Below are 23681 nucleotides of genomic sequence, written 5' to 3' on the forward strand. Positions count from 1 at the left end.
TCGTAACCATAGCACCATAACTCATGATAATCATCTCCAAGAGGAAATCTGGATCAATTTGAAGCTAGTATTTCAAAGCATAAAATGCATCAATTCAATGTTCTTTTTGATTGTTAATAATCAGAACCCAAGTCACAAATCTGGCAGCAAACCTTTTCATCCCCAATTCAGTTAAATTCACTGCAAAAAAACCGAATACAAGTTATTCCAGTTATAGTTGTTTATATTTCTGTTGATGATCTGTGACTAAGAGTTCTCAAATTTTCTCAATAATTTTGTCTCTTTGGGCTGTTGATGATTGTCCATAATTAGGTTTGTTACTGATTTACAGTGGCCATTTTTAAAACAAGAAAACCACTTGTACACTTGAGTTTTTAACATAGCATCATTTTTGTAAACTACTTTTAACATTAACACTATTTCAGCTGTGTTTAAAACAATTTAATTTAAAAATTTGTTAGTACATATTCAAGATATAAGAGAAAAATACTATACAAGAACATACAAAGGCAGAATCAGATACAACTAGGGACCAGATCAAAACAAGCTAATTATTGATCTAAACAACTTGATAGTAAATAATAAAATATGAAAAATATAGGACAAATTAGAAAAAAGAAATAAGAATAGCAATGATACTACAAGCAATGCTAAAAAATATAAATATGCTGTAACAATTTAAAAAATATAAAGAATTATTTCACTACTCCTTAAACATAAAATTGTTCAGTTAACCCTGGAGGAGTTAACCGACTCATTCGGTGTTGACGGCGTAACTTCCAAAGTGTCGATTCGTATTTTACTAGTAAAAGCATTATTACCAGTCAACGATCCTTAAATTATACATCACCATTTATACAAATAAATGTAAATAATTGTTGGATATGAGTTGTTTTTAATGCTTAGTAACCTTTGATTTTCTTTCATCATCTTTCTAGTTCACAATGTGTACAGTTTTCCTGATGTGATTTTGTTGTTAACCTATGTGCAGCGGAGACTGTCGTTTGTAAACAAATCATTTTTTTCTTTGTTGGGAAATTTCTTTATTCAAATTGAACAAGGTTTTATCATGATTATAATACTTCAGAAAGGTGAGCCTTATAAATCAAGTTATATTCGTGTACATTCTACTGGTATCTGACATGACTGACTTTGTTGAGTGTGAAGTAAAAGTTTTGTATCTTCTTTAATTTTGTTTTTTGTTAATTTTGAAGCAGATTTTCTTAGAAATTTATTAAACAACAATAAATATACAAGCACTGCACTGTCATAATTCCTAACTCTCTAAACAAAAGTAAATATAATTCCCTTTCAGGTACATTTTTTATTATCCTAAGCACTTTCTTTTGTTTCCTAAATACACCAATTAAGGTAACGCTATTTCCCCATAACATTATTCCGTAAGATAGATGTGAGTGGAAAAATGCATAATATGCCAACAATAGCATGTCCATAGTTACACTATGTTTTAATTTAGACTGTAAGTAAGTAATTCTAGCTAACTTAGCACATAAATTGCCTGTATGATTGCTCCAACATAACCTAGAGTCTAAGTGGATCCCAAGTAGTCTAACAGAACTATGAGTAGAACTTAATACGTCATTGTTTAAAAAAAATAACATAGTTTCTGTTTTACTGTTGTTAACTACTAAGTAAAACACCACTTAGTGGGTACTTCCATTGCCAAGGTTTCATCAGTTTCAAGTTGCACCAGCTCAGAATTTGCATTTTTTAGTGTTGTATCATCCGTGTATAACACTTATTTACATGGCATGTTATCAGCAAAATCATTTACAGCTATTATACATAATAAGGGACCCATTACTGATCCCTGCGGTACTCCAATTTTAATATCTCTTACTATGGAACGATCTTCACCTTGTACAACTATTTGTTTCCTGCAATTTAAATAAGACTAAAAAATCTGAGTTCTTTCCCTTTTATACCATAATAGTACAGCTTCTCAAGTAGAAGACTATGAAAAATACATGTTTGTTTTTTTCTTTAAAGTATTTATTTTAACATCCTTAACTCTATAGCAATCTTGAAAAGAATTTCTCACAACATTGTGTTGCTTAGCAACTGAAAATGGGTAAAACTTTGCCACTTTGCGCTTTCCTCTGTTAACAGAAAGATTATTTCCATTTATATTTCTGAACCCCATTAACACTATATACTTTTGTGTCCATAGCTAAATTTCCTACAGTTTGGCTATTTAGAACTTTTGAAACATCTTATAACTTGTATACTTTTATGTTATATTTTTTTCACATGCTAAATAATAAATACAATATGTAAAAATAAACATATATATACTTCAAAATTATATAGCTTTATTCTCTGATTCTTAACAGGAAAATTATGTATAACACTTCATACATATAGAACATATAAGATTTTTATGAAATTTACAAAGGGATCCTATAAAACCTACAAAAATAAGTGCACACTTCAGAATTTCTGATAGAGGCTTCCAGGGTTAACCTTGGCATTACAAAAAATACTAAAGAGAAAGCAAAACAGCACTAGAAAAACAATTACTACAGATGAACACAACAAGCCATGTTGACAGCAGGGGTTGCACTGAACTGCCAGTGAGTTGCGTTATACACACTTAATGGGACATTACACACTAAACTGGCCTAAGTGCTATTCCAGTTTCTTTTGGATATAAACACAAAAACTAACTAATTACAGGGCTGCCAATCACTAACGTCAAGTTATAAAAATAGTGACCACTACATGGCAAAATAGTGAAACCAGGGAGAATCTTAAATGAATCAATCACAAACATCAAACTGAATCTTTTAAACGTTGCTGTATGTTTTGCAACTCACCATATCTTATTAAATCAAGGATTGGAAGATTGGGGGAAATAGTAAACAATAAAATATCGGATTCTATACAAAAATTACAATTTTGCAAATTAATTCATTTGTTTTGTTACAGTCACCTCTTCACCCCTTATATCAATTCCACCACCTTTTTTATCTCTGTTGCTTTTAGTTATAATATACTACTATATATATATATATAATATATATATATAGTTATAATAATTATTACAAATATTTAATACAACAATGAATAAAAATACACATTTGAATTGCCAAACTTACGTACTGGTTCAAAAACAAACAGATTAAAATTAACAATTTGTTTAATTGGTGTTATGAATAAAATTAAACAATCTACATTAATTACAAGAGTATTCAAAAACTCAAAATAAACCATAATCCTATACTAATTAAAACCAAAAATAATAAAACTTTTAAATAATAATTGTTGATAACTTCCAACAAAATATATTCTCTTTAACGTTCAGATTAGCTAAAAAAAGTAACCACATAACATAATCAGTTCAATAACTGTAGGATAATGAGAAGTTGAAACAACATAAAAACTAATGTTGTTTTATTTTTCGTACATAGATTTAATTAAATTATGTCTATGTCTAAGGTAAAAGTTTATCTTACTTCAATGATACTGATGATAAGCAAGCCTAACGCTGGGGGACTGCATGTATACTGATCTTCATACTCTCCATCGATGATGTCATGTCGAGTCCAAGTGCGTCGAGGAATCACTGTTCGCACATAGGAATTAATGTAACGGCTGAACAGGCGCTTCCCTTCATCACTTTCCACCTACAAACCAACATTAAATTAATTATACAAAATTACTTTAACTATACCATGATGATTAGCTGAAAACAGTTTGTAGAGAACAAAAGATAAAGGGATCAAAATAAATTAATGTAAGTAAAGAATTATTATAAAACACATCCGCCCCAAATGTATGAAATATGTTTCAAACCTTAAAGAAATAATAAATTGAAAACTGAACTGAGAATATAAAATGAAAGAGAAATCTCAGTTTGAACAATCAAGTAGCATAAACACTTGTTAGGGAGGATTTAAATAAAAGTAGTATAACTCGTCAAACTTTAAAAAACTATACAGTACCCTGTCACACTAGTGTTATCATGGTTTACACACATGGTCAACAACTTAAGTATTCAACAATTAAAACCATATTTCACATACATTCTAAATATAGTTTGCCACTACATAATTATTGTAATCCTTAGGTTAAAGACTGACCAGTCTCAGGAATTCATTGAAATCGAGAAATCCATTCTTATCAGCATCAGCATTTTTTATTATCTGAGTGACCACACGATCTGGAATGTCGTGGTTGAAGTGACTGCTGCTTAACATAGTCTTCAATTCTGACAAAGCAATTCGTCCATCTCCATCCACATCATACTGAAAAAAATTGAAAGATAAAAATATATATGAGCATAGGAGACACACAATGTTTATGAAGGTAACAGGATTTTTCCGGACATTAGCCATTGTTCAGTGATACAGATGTTACTGATTTTTTGTATGACTGAACGATTGCAAATATCCGGTAAAATCCTGTTTCCTTCACAATTCTTCCATCGACAAAAACAAACTTCAAACAAAGAACAACCCTTATAAAGACAAAAACACATATTAATAACGTAAATGGATATAATATGTATGTATACTTTTTAAGTATATATAAATATACATAACTAAATAACTGTTTTCTTTTTTGCAAGTTTCACAAAAATGTATAGGCTAAATATGTATCACCTATGCCTAGACAATGGCACTGTCACTTCACCTATTTCAATCAATCAATCAATCAATTCTTTATTGTCATTAAACAACATACAACATTGTAATAGACATTGTCAAATAGGAACATAAAATTTACTCTATGCTAAAAATATAAATATAAAGGCCTACAACATAAAACATACAAAATATTAGACTAGAATGGTAGGCTATGTATTGTTAAAACTTAAGGTCACTCATGTCAGCAGTTTCCCAGTCCTGAACACAATAAAAGGCTTTAATTTTTAACCAATTTTGTAAAACGTTTTTTAAAATTATGTACAGTAACATTCTTAGCAGCTAATGGTAACTTATTAAACAGTTTGACCCCAATGTAACCATAACTGTGTTGTGTTTTACTTAGTCTAACATATTTACAATCAATTAGGCCCTTATTTCTAGTGTTATGCTCATGGCAACTACCTCTTAGGTTATATTCATCCAAATGTTCTTTAACATAGATCAGACATTGGAGAATATACATTGAGGGAACAGTAAGTATGCCTAGCTCTGTAAAATGTGATCTACAACTATCCAGAAAGCCAATACCTGAAACACATCTGATTGCTCGCTTTTGCCATTTAAAAACCTCCTTTGCACCAGGGGCGTTTCCCCACAGGATTAGGCCATACAATATGTGCGAGTGGAAAAAGGCATAGTATGCATTTATGACTAAACTGTCATTTGTGTACTGTTTTAGCTTACTTAGTAGGAAAACTACTCTAGATAAGCGAGTACACAAGTTACTTGTGTGATGATGCCAGCCCAATTTACAGTCTAATGTAATTCCTAACAATTTCACAGTCTTATCATCTAAGTTACATAAACTAAATACAATTTCCTCTGTTTTACTACTATTTACAGACAATTGATTGGCACAGAACCATAGATTAGATCTCTCAACCATATAGTTTTTAACAATACAGTTAGTTTCAGAATTAGCGCTTGAAGTTAACAGTGTCGTGTCATCTGCATATAAAATACATTTATCAGGGATAAAAGCAGGTAGATCATTGACAAATATCACAAACAGAAAAGGGCCTAGGACAGAGCCCTGAGGTACCCCACTTAAAACTCTTAAAACATCAGATTTTTCTTCAGAAATTTTTACAAATTGATATCTATCAGTCAGATATGTCTCCATTAACAATAATTCTTTTCCCTTAATGTTATAAGATTATAGTTTTTTAAATAAGAACATTATGAGGAACAACATCAAAAGCTTTACTTAGTTCTAATAGCACAGCAGATGTTTCTTTTTTGGCCTCAAAACCACTCATTACATGTGATACAACATCTTCCACAGCCTTAATAGTAGAAAGGTTTTTCCTAAACCCATATTGAGATGGGGATAACATTTTGTTGGCTTCAAAATAACATTCTAGTTGACTTTTTATTGCACTTTCAATCACCTTAGATATTACAGGAATGAGCGAAATAGGTCGATAGCTATTAGCATCCTGCCTATCACCTTTCTTATAAACTGGTACTGTAACTGTTATTTTTAAACACTTAGGGTAGGTACCTTCATGTAGAACCCAATTAATCAGGAAAGTTAGAGGATCTACTATGCTAGTAACAATCTTTTTTAGAACAAAATTAGACATGCCATAGACATCCTGAGCTTTTATTTATAGGTGTCTCCGATAATGAAACGCAATAAAGGTTCGTTTCGAGCTTCTTCGTCCCCAACTTTCTTTGAATCTCTTCAGACAGACATGACTCCAGATTCCAGGAGTCGAAGTCTGAAAAACCGTCAGATACCAGACGCTGCGATAAAAGGAAGGTGAACTGGAGCTAAACTCAACATTCAAATTAATTAAACCCCACCCCACCTACCCTAGCTATGTTATGTGCATTAGTTTATAACGTATTTTATTGAAATTTACATTAAAAAAATTTAGAATTGCAAGTGAATAAAAACATAATTAAACATATGATGTTATATATTTAAGATTTATTATGTAACAGAAATTTGTTTTATTTCACTTTACAAGTATGAAACTAAACAGTTTTTCAAAAATGCGTCTGAGGGGAAGTTACACCCATTTTACTGTGGTTCGTTAAGGGTTAAACTTGAGTCCTATAGTACGAACATCATCTATTTGAATTTTCAATTCAATAGTTGTTGAGTTGAAGAGGGGCTACCATGAAAAATTGGAAAGTTAACACATTTTTCAAATGATTTTTACTAGATTGTTAAGATTGTTTAAAAGCTAGCATTCTGTTCTTAGAAACTTTTAAGTAGATACTTGTGTTATTTAACATGGCCTGAAAAGAGGGAAGAAATTAGAATTCAATAACTGAAAAGTATATGATAGATTATGAGAGGAAATTTGTATCATATACAACTTGATAGATATGTAAACCAATTAAAGGAAGCTTATCTTACTGTTCTAGTTGTAAGTGTTGATGAGAGATTTAACTAAACCAAATGATTTGTTTAAATTTGGATACAGGAAAACCTGTGATATCTGGCCTAATATGGTGATGAGTAAGCTGAATATCACTAAACCTGGATATGGAATTGTCACAGGAAGGACATTATAACAAATTTACAACCGATATTGAGGTTACTTTCTGAAGGCACTACATACTTATGAAAACATTGAATACTGTGCTGGAATGTTTTTCCATTAAACTTTCTAAATTTATGATACAGCAAACGTTTATTCTATTAGAAACTTTATAACTAAGCTAATGCACTAGATAATTTTGGTTTTGTGGTTACTTATGTAAAAGAAAACCCAATTACACAATTCAAGAGGATATATATATACACACAAACACACACAAGTTTATGTTAGCAAAGGTGAAACATTTAGTTAATGTAAAATAATTCCCCCACTAGTGCACATTAAAAACTGACAAACAGCATTAACATCACAGTTTTACCAATGTCACTGTTTCTAAAAATAGCGCACTGAAAGAGAAACTCTACTTTCCCAAGAAACTTTGAAATTAAATTTTTTTCTAGCTCCCATTTAAGTAAAATACTACCAAGTATTGTAGGTTTCAAAAATTGGCTTGGATTTTAGGAGGAACATCAAAGTCGAATCTTAAAAATGGGTAAACAACCGTAGTTACACTTGTGTACATGCAAATAAGCAAGTGCTGTGGATACATATTATGTATGTAAATGTTTGCCCAGACAGAAAGTTTTCCATATTGCTTGTATGCTTTTATATAAGCAACTATCTTCAGAAACCAAACAAATGGGATTGATTATATCGACTTTGATTAAAACCACACACGCACGCACGCACACACACATACACACACACATTACACTGTAAATAAACTAAATTTGCTACAATATAGCATTGTTCTTTTTTTACTGCTAAAATGCAATAATCTATCAAATAGAATACAAAACATAATTGAAAATACAAAAATTAATGATGCAACAGAATAAGCAAATGATGATTTTATGGTACATATTTAAATTGAATTTCAACATTCGTAACCCAACATAATGCTTATTGGATTTAAAAAAATATTATTCATATCATTTCAAAGAAGAGTACTATAAAATCACCTTACAAATATATTTTATATAAAGCTGATACCACATGTACAAAAAGTTGGTCAACTTTACCACATTTACATACTAAAATCACATACATGTACATTTAGTAACTATCAGAAGCATTACAGGTATGTCATAAATAACAAATGGGTTATTACTTAAATTTCTCATAGTTGATTGGACTTAATTTATAATTTTAGAACATAGTACTAAAGCTGTATAGCTTAGCATGTCAAACATTTTTTAGGTATGACTGTACAATCACTTAAAATTTAAGTTGTGAAATAGTCGTTGAAGGATGACTAATACTTGACTCATCCGTTTTAGGAGAACATATATATCTTATCTTCTAACAGTCAAGAAACCAGTATTAAATCAAATTGTTTGCATTTAGTTTATAAAAAAACTGATACATGGTACTTTAATTCCTCTATATTTTGTAATTGTATATACAATAAATTTAATTAATGAGATTAATACTGAGAAAAATGCAGAAATCAGTTTTTATTCTTATATAGTTTTACACATATACTTGTCAATTCCAAAAATATATAAGTTTTAAGAAGGTAAAACTTTTGTTTGGATTAGGAAATATGACAGGTTGAATTTTAATTGTAAATTATTAGTTTGCAAAAATTAGATTAAATGAGTTTTTAACCTATTATGTCATAATTTGCTGATATACATATATTGCAGTTCCATTGCCTAGATGATCTTATATATATATATATATATATATATATATATATATATATATATATATATATATATATATAAAATGATTCTAAGGAGTAAAAATGATTGATAAAAGATTAGCATTTTTACAGCAAAGATAATTTAGACCAGCTCAAGTTTCTGAAAATAACAAAAAAATTATAAAGGCAAGACTGTATCATAGCAGCTATCACTACACCACAGATGGTACCTTTTATAAGAATGCATGGTAAAGAGTAGCCACAGAAGTAGATATATTCTAAAAATTGTTTCTAGCCAACAATAAAAAAATTAAACAGTATGAAATTACAAATATTTTAATTTAAGCTTAGGTAAAATGTAGTTATGAGACTAATTTATTAAGAAGGTCATTAATAAAAATTACCTTGTTAATTTTGTGCCCAATAAAAGTGTTCTGAATGTGGATGACCCCATATTAATGTGCTCTAATGAAATAAGCTCCGTGATGGTGAGCTATATGAGGGAAAGGTCCAACTTGTGGTTTGAGGCAAATGGCTTACATATCAATGAGAATACAACTGAGCACATTGTTTTTAGTCTAAACAGAAACACATATAAAAAGTCTGCCAAATTACTAGGAATGAGGCTAGATTCTAAGCTTACATGGCGTACACATACTGTACTGATGCTCTCTGTATTGCGCTACTGTTAATCATTACACTTGTATTATGGGATTTTAAAGGTGTGATAGGAGTAGGCCTTTTAGATATAAGAAATAGTGACGTTGTCCATTGCATTGTCAAGTGCCTAAAAACAATAAAGATTTCTTGATTCTTGATTCAATCGTTTCAAAATTGATTTTATTGTTAAAAAAAACTTAAGTTCATAATAGAACTGTTAAGGCTTACTTTGCACTATTTTACTCCCATCTCCTGTACGGAGTTCTGTTTTAGGTCAATTCTAGTAGTGCCAAGGAAATATTCTTGTGTAAAAAAAACATTAGGTACCATTTTTAAGCTCAATTGAATCATCATGTAAATCCTTTTATAGCCAACATGGTATACTTACACTTATTTGTATTTTTCAATGTTTAAAATATTGTTAAGGAGAATTAAGATTATTAAGTCTGAGAAGTTTCATTCTTAATTATATAACACAAGACAAGTTGATTTTATTGATTCAAAGTATACTAGGCTAAAAAAAAACTCAAAATATGTATTTGTATATTGGCCTTAAACTGTTAAATAAGTTACCATTAGTTCTTAGAAATAAAAAAGTTTTTTTCTTAGAAATTTAAAAATGTTTTACTAAGATGGTTGAAACAAATGACGTTCTACTCAGTTGAAGAATGTTAATATGTAATGTTCAGGAATCAGGATTTTATACTTAACTCTGTATTTGTTTTTAAATTACCGACTTTTTTGTATTAATTTATTAATTTGTTTGTTTCAAAATTGTTTAATTTTGACTTGTACATTTACTATATAGGTATCTTCTATGTACGTAACTTCTAGGTTTTATTATTTATTTCATTTGCTCTGTAGCCTAATTTTGTAGATAGACCTATTTTACTTGCAATACGATGCAATGTATTGTGGGACGACAAATAAAACATTCTTAAGAAAAAGTATGTTTTGTATGAGATGTAACAGAATCCTTGCTAAAAACATCTAGAATGAATTCTACATTCAAAATAAAACCTTTTGGTTTACAAAACTTTCTTTGATGCATGCTAGTCAAACAAATAATTCTTAAACATTAGATGGTTCACAGAAATGAAGTTGAATTCTTTGAGTTATAATACTGAGTTTTCCCATAAAAAACTGACCCACCCCAAGCTGTGTATGGGCTAAGATAGAGTTGACCACTAACTCTCCTATGCCTATAGCTTGCTTATGCACTTTAGTTGTAAATACTAAAGTTCTGTATACAGAGAAAATAACTGAAATCTTTAACCCAGCAATATAAAATGTATTACTTTATGAACAAAACACAATCATACAATCAGACTATACACAGTTTAACAAGTGACCTAACCTTAATGTTGAGGCTATAAATCATTATGTCCTAATTGCTCTTATTTTTTTTCCTTTTAGTAACAAGTTACTCAAGTGCGCTCAAAGGAAACAAAAGAGTAAAGTTGGTAATTGTATCTAAAAACCATTAAAAGATATATCTTTTTATTGATCTTGGTAAAGGTCCCATAAATCAGCACTCAATATCATCCAAGGCTTGCACCTGTATGATTTCCCAGAAATCCCGACAATCTGTCTTGATCGTATTTAGTCTATTGACATATCTGACAATTCTTGATGTACTGGGCAATAATATTGCCTCAGTTTTTGGCCAATAAAAGAGACACTGCTCAATTTTCTTAAAAATTTCTCTTATCTTGTAGACTCCTAGATGACCTGCTATTGTAGTATCAAGGTTTTCTTGAAGCAACTTAATTCTTTTCTCTTTAGGTACCATTTCTTTCCAGCACGTTTCTCCATCTATAGTATAATTCTTGTCTAGCAACAGTTTCCAAGAGGTGCTGCTATCATACACTCTCCATATTTACCTGGATTCTCTTTTTCACTCTAAATCATTATCTTGTACCATTTATCTCTGACTTTTTCTATTTGATGAATTTGACAGGCAGTGTCCACCTGAACATCTCCGTGAGGTAGTCTAGACAACATTATGTTCATTTCCTTTTCGGTGTACTAGTTCAAAGTTAAAGGGTTGGATTCATAATGATCATCTTATAAGACGTACCTGCAGGTCTTTAGGTTGAACAGCCAAAGCAAACTATAGTGATCTGCAATCACTGTGAACATGTTAGCTTCAATATATGGGAGAAATATTTCTATGGCCCATATCATGGCAAATCTCTTTCCATCACCAAATAATTCTGTTCACTTTGATTTAGCATCTGCTGGCTTACGCTATAACTACTTTCACTTTATCTGTTTCTTGACTGAGGATTGAACCTAAGCCCACTCCAGATGCATCACAAGCTATTGAGAAAGTTTCTAAGTAGATGTCTTGATAACTTAAAGGTCCAATAACTTAAAGGTAAATTCGCTAACCATATGGAGTCCACAAAAATAATACGTGTTGTCCTGCATCAGAGGTAGCATGAGGTTGAACCGCATGAGCAAGGTGGCGGACATGGTATTGATAGACCAACTAAGGTTGGACCACCTCATGAAATCTGGGTAGATTGAGTCCACAACTTGTATATAAACTTCATCTAGAGATTAGTTGTAGATATGCCCCACGGCTTAAGTATCTATATCTGGAAAGATGTAGCTCTCCCACTCTTTTTTTTGTTCTCTAGGACAAGAAGTTTAGAAAATTGCATCTGATCCTATAAGGACCTTTGCACTGCTTCTGGAATGACAAGATATTTTGGATGGGTAAGGTTGGGAGTAGGGGCCGCCTCCTTTCGAGATTCATGAGGAAAATTTTAGGGCACTAATCTCAAGTAACGTTCTCTAGGAAGAAGAAGTCAGCTCTGAACCAGCCTCTCCAATCAAAGCAGGAAGGGGGTGGTACACCGTTATGTCTAGGCTCACAAGATACTTTGACTCTTAGGGAACAAACCTCACCAACTCCAATGTCATCTCCTGCAGTAGACTAGACCAATCGAATCACCCTTGTGCCCAGAATCTTGACATTTGCGGTTAGTGATGTGTCGCTCTTAGACATCCATAAGGTTGCCCAGATTTAAGTGACAAATTGATTTTTTCTGTACCCACTGTGGGTTCAACTGGAAGGTATAAACCAGCCAGAAGTCAACCCTCCAGGGGAAGTCTACCCTTAGTACTCCAACCAAAATCACCTTCTTCTCTCTAGCAATATATTAAAACCTTCCAATGTCATTTCCGAGGGTTTGTTTCATCTTGAAAATTCACAACTGACTGGGCCATAACAACGTTTCTGCAGCAGAATATCAAAGCGATAACTCATTGTCAGTCTTTGTTCGCATATATCATGAATGATAATTCTGAACCATATAATCCTTTGTAATAGATTGAAAATCCGTCCAGAAATATTACTTTCATTATGAAATAAAAACTACTGTTAATAGAAGCAAACAGATGTCTCAAGTACTACCTAAATACTTGCATAATAGAAAAAACAGACAATAGACAATGGACGAAAAACTAACTTGGGGGTAGTGGACTCGGTCAAGTCTCACCAGTTGTTGGTTATTTCAATAATAAAATTATGCAGATTATCTGTTCCCAAAAAGAACTCTCACTAGATGACAATGTGTCACTAGGCATGGCCAGTTTTATGTTCACCAGTACATAAAAGGGAATGACATAAGTATGGAGTAATACTTTATACAATGACTGAGCATTAAGAGCAAATTTTAAAATTTGTAGTTTACACTGATTCTGAAGATAAAACTTGTAGATAGAAAGTGAAATATCGAGAAAGTTGTATTGTATTGTATTTGCTAAAAGAAAAATTAGGCAATGAATGCTCAATAAATACTCAAATTTCTATAACAGTTAAAGTTTGTCTACTAAACTCTTGGCAAACTTTTTTTTTTTTTTTTTTTTTCCTGGGGCGGCCTACTGCCATGCACTTAAGCCTCAAGGGCCTTTTGCGCACCCCGGAAACACCATGAGGACTTCCAGTCTACAACTTCAGCTTGGCAAACTTGCTCTAAAGCCAATTAAATTGTCAAAACAAGAAGCTTGTCCACCTGACACAAAAACTACAACACTGAAGAGGAGAAACTATTGCTAGGCATGGCAATAACATTATAATTGGCAAGTGGGTAAACATCTGAAATTAACAAGAAAAGTTAACGTAAACAAAAGTATAACATTTTAAAGAGTGGAGTGGACAGGGCAGATCAAATGTTGAGTTACTATCCCTGGGAGAGAAAAACACAATAATGGTTCAAAAATATCATCATCCATATCCTACGAATGTTACTCTTGAATGGACACTACTTGCATAACATATCATCTCAAAATGAAATTTTATGACTTCATTCTCCGTCATCAGAGCACTGCAAATGACAATGGAACCTCTTCAAAATCCTGCTCAGAAGAGATTACAAGATATGCATATGATTACCTAAAACAATGAATTAGATTCAACCAATCGAGTCAGGAGAAACAATTATTACATGTTTTGGACATGTAATTATATATTTTCTTTAATAACTACTGTTTACCCTAAACTATTTGTGTGATATCATAAATGACAATGTGTGACTGATGCTGCACTGGAGTATGATGAAAGATACAGTTTGCTATACAAACTTCCCACCAGTAAAGCATCACTCAAGACATCCAGAGTAGTGACTGCAGTAGAAATACTCCAGATTCGGGTTGGGGGTTGGGAATCATGTTATGCACTTCAGAAGCCCTAAGATACATTTTTAAGAAAAACAAATTTTAGCAATTAAAGAACACCTGCTTTAAGATTATTGCAGTCAATGTGTTTATTATTGTCTTCCCAGTTCATGATTTTTATTGTCATATTTCATGATCTTCTGAAATTTTTCAATATAATTAAAAAGTTTGATGACTTGTGATGATAAAGCTTATTACTCAGATAATACTTACCTTACAGGATCCTTTTTTTATTTATAATACGTACACAGTTTCCCATTGTACACATTACAAGACAACAAACAGTAAAGAGTGCTTTATATACAGGGTGATTCAAAACTAAACGGCAATCTCTCGAGAGCTTATTCTATAGCTAAAAACAAGTAAAAAAGTTCATATAACCATATGCCCGGAAACGCTTCGTTAGCGAGTTACGCCTAGCGAAAGATTTCGCCCGGATTTCAGAACCCTTGGTGAAGTCAGGCCGTATAAAAATGGTAAAGGTACAAATACGATTTTTTTATGTTTTTATATCTGACAAATTTATTAAAATTCGTCCCAGAGCTGTAAATGCAATACTTTCAGAGATATCTTACGTAAAACACAAGAATTGGTGCAAAGAAATAACACATTTTTTGTGTTTAACGTAAGATTACTTCCATAAATGTTAAATAAAGGTCATTTTTTTCTTAAACAGATTTGTAGAACATTTAATTTTGAAAAGATTCATGTGAATTACTTAGGAAAAAAATTAATAATAGGTATTGAAATTTAGCTTTATTTAAAAATAAAACAGACGCACAAAAATGCATATTCTTATCTGCATAAAATATTAACTAATGTTTAGGTTGTAAGGAACAGCTGATCATTTATTCAACACTTTTTATCGTCATATTTTCTTTGCAAAGGTTGGCAATATCAGCTGATCAACAATTAAGTTCATGAAGTAATATTTGAATAACCTTTATGGAGGTTTTTGTATTGTGGCGTGTGAAGATTGTATTTTGTGAGATCCTGTGATTATTTGGAAATATTTTATACAAGTGTATAAAATATTTTATTAAATATTTATTTTTAAAATATTTTATTAAATATTTGTATAAAAGTGTATGTAATTATCTTAGTAAATAATGGCAGATAATGTAAATGGTATGTATTCGTTTGAAGAGTATACGGACATGATACTGATTTACGGCAAAGTTAACAAGAATGGTTTAGCTGCAGTTCAGGAATATCGTGATACTTTTCCACATCGAAGAACACCTGATCGCAAAACATTTGAAGCTGTGGAGAGACGACTTAGAGAAACTGGTAGCTTTAAACCGAAGCGAATAGATACTGGTCGTCAACGTAGCGCAAGGAACTATAATAATGAACAAGCAATAATAAATGCTGTAGAATTATCACCAACCACAAGCGCCAGACGATTATCACGTCAGTTAAATATTTGCCAGTCAAGCGTATGGCGGACACTTCATGAAGCACAGTTGTACCCATTCCATATAACACGTGTTCAAGACTTATTACCGCAAGATCTTAATAAACGGAAGATGTTCTGCCGCTGGTTAAGAAGAAATTGTTTACGACATCAGTATTTTCTTCGGCGTATTCTCGTTACTGATGAATCCTGTTTTACTAGAAATGGAATTGTAAATTTTCGTAATACCCATACTTGGGCGTACGACAACCCACATGAAACTGCGACGAGGCATTTTTCAACATACATTTTCAGTCAATGTATGGCTTGGTGTTCTGGGTGATAATTTGATTGGTCCATTTTTCCTCCCTAATCGACTTAATGGAGTAGCGTACTTAAATTTTTTAAGAACAAACCTGCCTACCTCTTGGAAGATATTCCTGTTCAAAACAGAATAAATGCATGGTTTATGCACGACGGAGCACCTCCACATTTTTCTAATGATGTGAAAAACTATTTAAATGATACATACGGTAGACAATGGATTGGTCGAAATGGACCAGTAAAATGGCCACCACGTTCTCCTGACCTCACGCCAGCAGACTTTTTCTTATGGGGTTGGATGAAGTCAATTGTTTATTCAAAACGGATTAACACCATAGAGGAGTTACGTAATCGCATTACAGAGGCGGCAGAAACTATCAAGAATGCTCCAAACGTTATGAAACGCGCTAGAAAAGAGTGGATTTGTCGTGCGAAAACGTGCATTGCTAACAACGGAGGACACTTTGAGCAACTATTATAGGTGATTATTACAGTTTTATAAAGGTAAATACATTTTATGTTAATGTTCAGTCTAGAATAAATGATCAGCTGTTACTCACAACCTAAACATTAGTTAATATTTTATGCAGATAAGAATATGCATTTTTGTGCGTCTGTTTTATTTTTAAATAAAGCTAAATTTCAATACCTATTATTAATTTTTTTCCTAAGTAATTCACATGAATCTTTTCAAAATTAAATGTTCTACAAATCTGTTTAAGAAAAAAATTACCTTTATTTAACATTTATGGAAGTAATCTTACGTTAAACACAAAAATGTGTTATTTCTTTGCACCAATTCTTGTGTTTTACGTAACATATCTCTGAAAGTATTGCATTTACAGCTCTGGGACGAATTTTAATAAATTTGTCAGATATAAAAACATAAAAAACAATCGTATTTGTATCTTTGTAACTACCTTTACCATTTTTATACGGCCTGACTTCACCAAGGGTTCTGAAATCCGGGCGAAATCTTTCGCTAGGCGTAACTCGCTAACGAAGCATTTCCGGGCATATGGTTATATGAACTTTTTTACTTGTATTTAGCTATAGAATAAGCTCCCGAGAGATTGCCGTTTAGTTTTGAATCACCCTGTATATATATATATATATATATATATATATATATATATATATATATATATATATATATATATATATATATAATTTTTTGTAATAAATGTTTTAGTATTTTTACAACTACACAATGACCTGTAATGGAACACAATATACAATACAATACATACAATATACTGTGATGGAATTACTTGTTAACAGCAGGTACTGAATTTGTATTTAAGAACACTTGACAGACAACACACAATCACCAATACACTGCCAATAAATATGCCTACAAGAAATGTAAATGTTACATAATACATTTCTGATTCTTATGTTATTATTTTTACTTTACTCTATATTTACCCTAATCTACCCTGACCTACTTTATCAAAATATTACTTACCCTATTGAACACATTGTACCAGTGCTGAAACATAAAACAAACAAAAATTCAAATTAATTTAAAAAATGTTGTGTATAAATAAAAGTTATCATTACAGAAGTACAAAACAAATATGACTTTTAAATTATCAACTTGAAAATCTCAAGCCCTCATATCAGCTATTTTTAAGTGTAAATAAAAAAAATAATTTTAGAACTGCAATTTAATCTTTTGCTTAGTTGGACAAACACCTAACAAATGAGTATATATAAGTGAAGTCATTAGCTTTTATGTTATTATGTATAACTGGACATAAAACTCCCTAAAAAGTTCAACAATAAATATTTAAATATTATACTTAAATATTGGAGGTTTAAAGGTGAAATTAAACTTTTGGAGAGCGTTTGCATAATGCAAAAAGGGATTCTTAGAAAAACTTGAAATGAAGAAAAATATTTAACTAGAGAAAATAAATCATGTTATATTTAGTATAAAATGTTGATAACATTTAACCTAAATCAAGTACACGTTTATATCACCCATAAAATGTTAATGGCATAGTCCAAAATGTAAAGGAAAATTACTTCACGCCTTTTGAATTTATCTGGAAATTATGAAAAAAGGCTACTGAGCGGGAAATGTATTATCTAGTATTGCCCTCACAAATGAAGTACCATTTTAAAATATTTAATTTCAAGAATTTGTTTTGCAGTCAACATTATAATAGAATATTCTACAAAATACAGTAAAGAGCATAATAAAATATATGGAATTACAATAACAAAGATAATTTATGGTTTAGAATAAGATCAAATTCATACATATAGACAATGATGAATACAACAAATATGTCTCCAATAAATAAATAATTATAAGTATACACTTCGGAACAAAATCTGTAGTAAAATATGGTACATTATTTTCAACCAATCATTCATAACAATTTTAATTCTTTCCAAAGGTGCAGACCGAAGTTAGTTGATTAATTAATTGAATTTTCATCAAAATATTGCTAATTTTTGCTAACTTAATTGAAAAGAAAATTAAGCAAATGATTTTTCCTTGTAGAATAACTATGATTTTCTACTTTGGATATGATAATTTTTAATGATTCTTCTACATTCACTAAAAACAGTGTATATACAACCATGGAAGAGTCATTATATACAGTTGTTTAAAAATAGATTTACATATTTCTCTTTCAGAAATATTTTGTAGAGTTTTTAATGTTTTAACATTTAAACGTTTTTATGCATTACTACTGTTGCCCCATAAAGTTATACAATATAAATGGGAGTGGAAAAAGCATAATAGGCTGATACAAGCATCTAAGGTACCACCTTTTCTTAACTGGCATAATAAATATTCAATCATTTCAGTTTGTTTCTTCTAATACCATACGCAAAACTTTTTTAATATACAAATAATAAATGGATTAGTCAGATTAATCATTAGTGCAGAAGAAAGTCATTGGTTTTCAAAATTCATCTAAACTGTACCAACAACTTGTTCAACAGCTGTATACGTGCTTCTACCCAAAATAAAACCAAACAGTTAATCAGACAACACCAATTTTGAATAAATATATTTTATAGTTAAAATATTGTAATTTGAAAATAAAAATAATGAATAAAGAGTTAATATTACTATTTTAGTCTATTACACTTAAACTCTAAAATATTAAATACAGTTAAAAACTGATGAATCATTTTATTGAAATTTATAGACTATAGTAAGAAGCCCATAAAATGTTTTCAAGTAATCAATATAAATTCCTCACATAATAATAAAAACGTTTAAAGTTGTTTGTACTTCATACCACAGACTCAGAAACGCATTTAAACTAAATGCTAATTTCAGTACCACTGCTAAAACCACCAGTTAACTGAATGACAACTAGCAGGTAACTATTATTAATTAATTTCGTAATTTAACTTGACCTCCACAAAACGATGATAGACATTTAACATGTTCGGTGAACAGTGTTTGATGGAAATGTGTTATATCCGCCAACATGGTTTGGTGAGAATGCCTTCTCAAATACTCTGAGCGTTGTGGTGGGGGTAATGGTGGCAACCTACGTTGGCTGTCAAAGTTCACTCACAGACCAAACATTTTGGTTGAACTCACATCTCTGTCCACAAAACTTAAGAAGTTTTCTTTGTTTGTGTGGTATTTTTAGGTGAGTGTGTACTTGTTTTAGTGAGTGAGTATTCGGCTTTGGTTTTCTTGAAGAGGCAGTATGATGCTTTAAAATAGGAAAGATAATCCCTTAGGAGCAGTCTACTACCCTTCAGTGGGAGACTCCATGCTGTGATCACCTGACATGCTTAATATATCTGTATGTAGAGACCGGGCCTGTTGTACTGCCATGTGAAATAGGCCTTATTTAGGAGGCAGGAAGACAAGTGGAACCGGGCACAGCAGAAACAAGTGCCCTATTAACAATAGGAGTTGTAATATCAAAGATATGACCCTGAGCCAAGCCCTGGTTCACACGAGCGAGCATGTTGACCTCTAATAAATTAATACTTCCACGATTATTTTCTCTTTTTAACAAAGTCTAGCATTTCTTAGGACTAATTCTATTACAAAATGTAAGTAACTGATTTATACAATCGGTACTATTGTATATAATGCTGTTTTAAGTTTTCAGATTTACTTATACTTTTTTAATTACTGAAATTACAGTATTTTTTATTCACTACCCAGTGGTTTTTACCATGTTACTTATTCTTATTGCATAACTAAAATAGGCCTTGACCAGCAACTTTTTTAGAGTGACAAAAATAAAATCTTACATCTTATAAAGGATATAAAACCATTTTTCAAGTATTTTTACAACAGTTTCTTTCTACCACCATAATACAATAAAGTTTCTAAAAGTTTAAAAATGTAGTACAGGTGATAAGTGAGTTGAATTCCAAATTTGACTCTACATCATGTGTATTTAAAACACAAGTCATAAAATAGTATGGAAATGTATTTATTGGCTTCATGGGTAACTTTCAAACAAATAATGATAAAAGTAAAATGTAACCAACATGAACAAATACTAAAACAAAATTATATAAAAATACTTACATTTTCCACAGTGAGTTCCATCTGAACGTTTTGTTGTGTTTGCTGTTGGCGCTGCATTGTTCTGCTTTATATCACTAAATCAACAAACCATGTTTACAGTTAGTTACCAACTATGAATTGATTCACATCTGTGTGTAACAGAACACGTAATAGTTTCAAGTATCATATGTGATTAATAGGTACCTGTTATCTTATTGGTAGAAGTGGTAAATGTTTGTAATGTAGTCTTATCTAGTACTAATGACAAAAATCTGTAGCTCATTAAGGCTATATAAAACTTATTAGAAAAACTGAAAACTATATCTCTACAAGGATCTAGATAATTAGCATCCAGATTGATACAATTGGTGTGGAATTAGCATTGCCCTTACAAAGTAGTTTTTTATATTTTTAACCAGTATTATTATGATATTTTTCATCTGTGATAAAACTATTTTTCTACAACCATTGAGATAGACAAAACTTCATAAAAATAAAAATAAAATACATTTTGTACCATTTTAAAATCCCTTCATGAACTAAATTAAACTTTTAGTTATTACTCTAATCCTTCCATTTCACACCATGTTTAAAAATTGCTAACACAATTTAAATAAAATCTTGAAATTTCTCGATATCTGAGAAGCAATCATCAGTCTACAGATGTTCCACCTAACCAAAACCTTTAATTCTGTCAGTAATTTTTCAATGGGGTGTGAACTGAAAAACTAAGATAATAGCCAAGACAGCTGCTGTATAGAATTAGACATGTTTAGGTGGACAAAAAACCTATGTTACCTATGTGGTAAAACTTATAACACAACTTGTAGTCTTGAAATATATTGTCTTATTATTTGGTCTGTGGGATGAGTTAGAAGCAACTGAGGAGAAAATTATTTATGATTAATGTGTAACAAAACTGTGACAAAAGTCGTCTTTTTTCAATTAAAGAGATCATAATGTTTATAGTTGTATTTTAAAACCTAAAATTGAACTCTAAATTATCTTAATTCCTAAGCTTATATGGCCAGTGTCATTAATAAAATCTTTCTTCAGAAATCTTCTAAAAAAGTTTTCTGGTTCACACTATATCAAACATTACTTACAAAATTAATTACCAGTTGCAAAAAACTATCAGTTACAAAACTCATTCCATTATAAAATATTTTTTTACACACTCTATTTTTAATCCAAGAATGATAATTGTTAAAACATAGAATATTTTATATTTATTCCTATTGAATAACGGAGAGAACATAAGGCAGTTTTCAATTATCTAGAATAATATAAATAAACCATTGTGTGTTAAATAAAAGGAGAAAGATTCAGAGACCTATAAAAGTTGTAAAGTCATAATGTACAACAAATTTATAAGAAAAACCTTGCCTGATTTGCAACTTTATAAAGGCTCTGCTTTATACTTTTTAACTTTAAATATCTTAAAAACCAGAAATTTTTATCAAGACTGAAAAGAATAACTTTTTTTGAGAAATTTATTACAAATTTAATGAGACAAAAAATATTTAAATCGGATAATGAATAACTAATTTAGAGCAGATAACTGTGACAAGACATGGCCAATATTGAGGTTCTGAGTGAATAGCCAATAATACAAGATTTAATAAATGACAGCTCCTTATGACTTTTGTTACTTTTTGTGCTTCTTGATGCAAAAGATTTTGAATGCACACATTTCAGAATTACCTAAGAATAGTGTAGTGTCAAACACTAGATGTTTGTTGAATGTATTTTTAGATCTGTAGTTTTGGGAATTATTTCTTGACTAAAATTAAGTCATACTATAATCAACTGTCTTTCCCTTAAAACAGCTGATCTATGTTTTTATAAAAGAAAATTGTTCTCTGAACATTTACTGTAATATTGGGCTTGTTGTTTATTATTTTTAATAGGCAACCGTTAACCTTTGTCCAGGGAGTTATTGGACAACATGTATATGTTACTTGTTATACAACTTGAAGCAGAATTACTGTTCTTTTACATACATAATATATTCTATGTCATATGAGGGTCATTTTTTTCAATCTCCGATCTCATGCTGAGCTGCAGTCACATAAACATGGCTGCCTCTATTGATTCTCCTGCCAAATGTGATTTGTGAAGTGTAATTCGTTTTCTGCAAGCAGAATGTAATAGTGCAGCAGAAATCCATTGGAGGATTTGCTGTGTTTACGGAGAAATCATTATGAGTTATGGTGTTGTGCATAAATGGTAGTAAAAGTTTAAGATATACACATTGTCGAAAATATAATCTTTTTATATCATATATATGTGATAATACTAAACCTGCTTGTCACTGAAACAAAAATGAACCCTAAATTATAATGATCCTAAAAGAGTTAATGTAGGCGGCTAGGCGTAGTCAAATATAGCCAATTGGTGAGTAAGTTATTGAAAATTATAATTTGAAAAGTATAAAAATTGAAAGATCCATTCTTATTGTACTTGGATGGTCATTTTATCTGCATCTAGATGGTCATTCTTTCCATATTCAAACTATACATCAGTGAAAAATACTTTCCCATTGAAAATAAAAATTGTCCTTTAAAAATTGTTATATCAAGAAATTTTAAAAGGTGTAAATGTCATTAAACTCAATATTAACCTTGAAGCTAATATTGATCTGCATAGAGTATAATGTACCTGACTATCTGCAGGATAGGCCTATGACTAGGCCTGATTGTGGTAAAGCAATACCGCTAAGTTAGTTATTTTATTACCGTTTACTTAAACATGTCTTTACCTATATTGATTATATTTTATTTCGCTACTTTTTCTGATCAATGTACTTAGGCTAATTGTACTATGGGATAGTGTTTACATTATAGCCACATTTACCTAAAATGATCTAAAACCACTTTTAAAAATTCTTAAAATTGCATAGCTTCATTTTAATTAAGATATTTTTTGAGAACAATATTACGTTTTATAATGTATTAGAATTAACGTAATAGCTCGTCTACCTATTTTGAAAAATATAACTGTAAATAAAATGTAACATATCAGTATAATTCTTTATGAAATTACTGATATAAATAAAATATAACATTTAATATTATGCCAACGATATTTTAGATGAGAATTTGTTCCATTATACTTACCTACACAGGATTCTGAAATTTGCTTACACTTATCATGTATTATTTGTTGCTGACAGCTTTAACCTAAATCTTTCACTCATTAAATTTGTGTTGTATCCTATGTTATGTTTTTT

General features: G+C 30.7%; 1 protein-coding gene across 1 annotated transcript in view; it reads right to left on the reverse strand.

Annotated features, from left to right (window-relative positions):
• The window catches only part of LOC124369119 (rhomboid-related protein 2), a 42262-nt gene extending 18581 nt beyond the window's left edge, over positions 1–23681 (reverse strand). Inside the window, exons 1-5 of the mRNA XM_046826877.1 lie at positions 23569–23681; positions 20471–20544; positions 17408–17431; positions 4104–4268; positions 3477–3647 (exon numbers count right to left, since the gene is read on the reverse strand). Of these exons, the coding sequence (XP_046682833.1) occupies positions 3477–3647; positions 4104–4268; positions 17408–17431; positions 20471–20527 (417 nt within the window). The 5' untranslated portion in view covers positions 20528–20544; positions 23569–23681. The remainder of the gene's footprint in view (positions 1–3476; positions 3648–4103; positions 4269–17407; positions 17432–20470; positions 20545–23568) is intronic.

The sequence above is a fragment of the Homalodisca vitripennis genome, chromosome X (assembly GCF_021130785.1).
Source record: "Homalodisca vitripennis isolate AUS2020 chromosome X, UT_GWSS_2.1, whole genome shotgun sequence".
Classification (NCBI taxonomy): Eukaryota; Metazoa; Arthropoda; class Insecta; order Hemiptera; family Cicadellidae; genus Homalodisca; species Homalodisca vitripennis.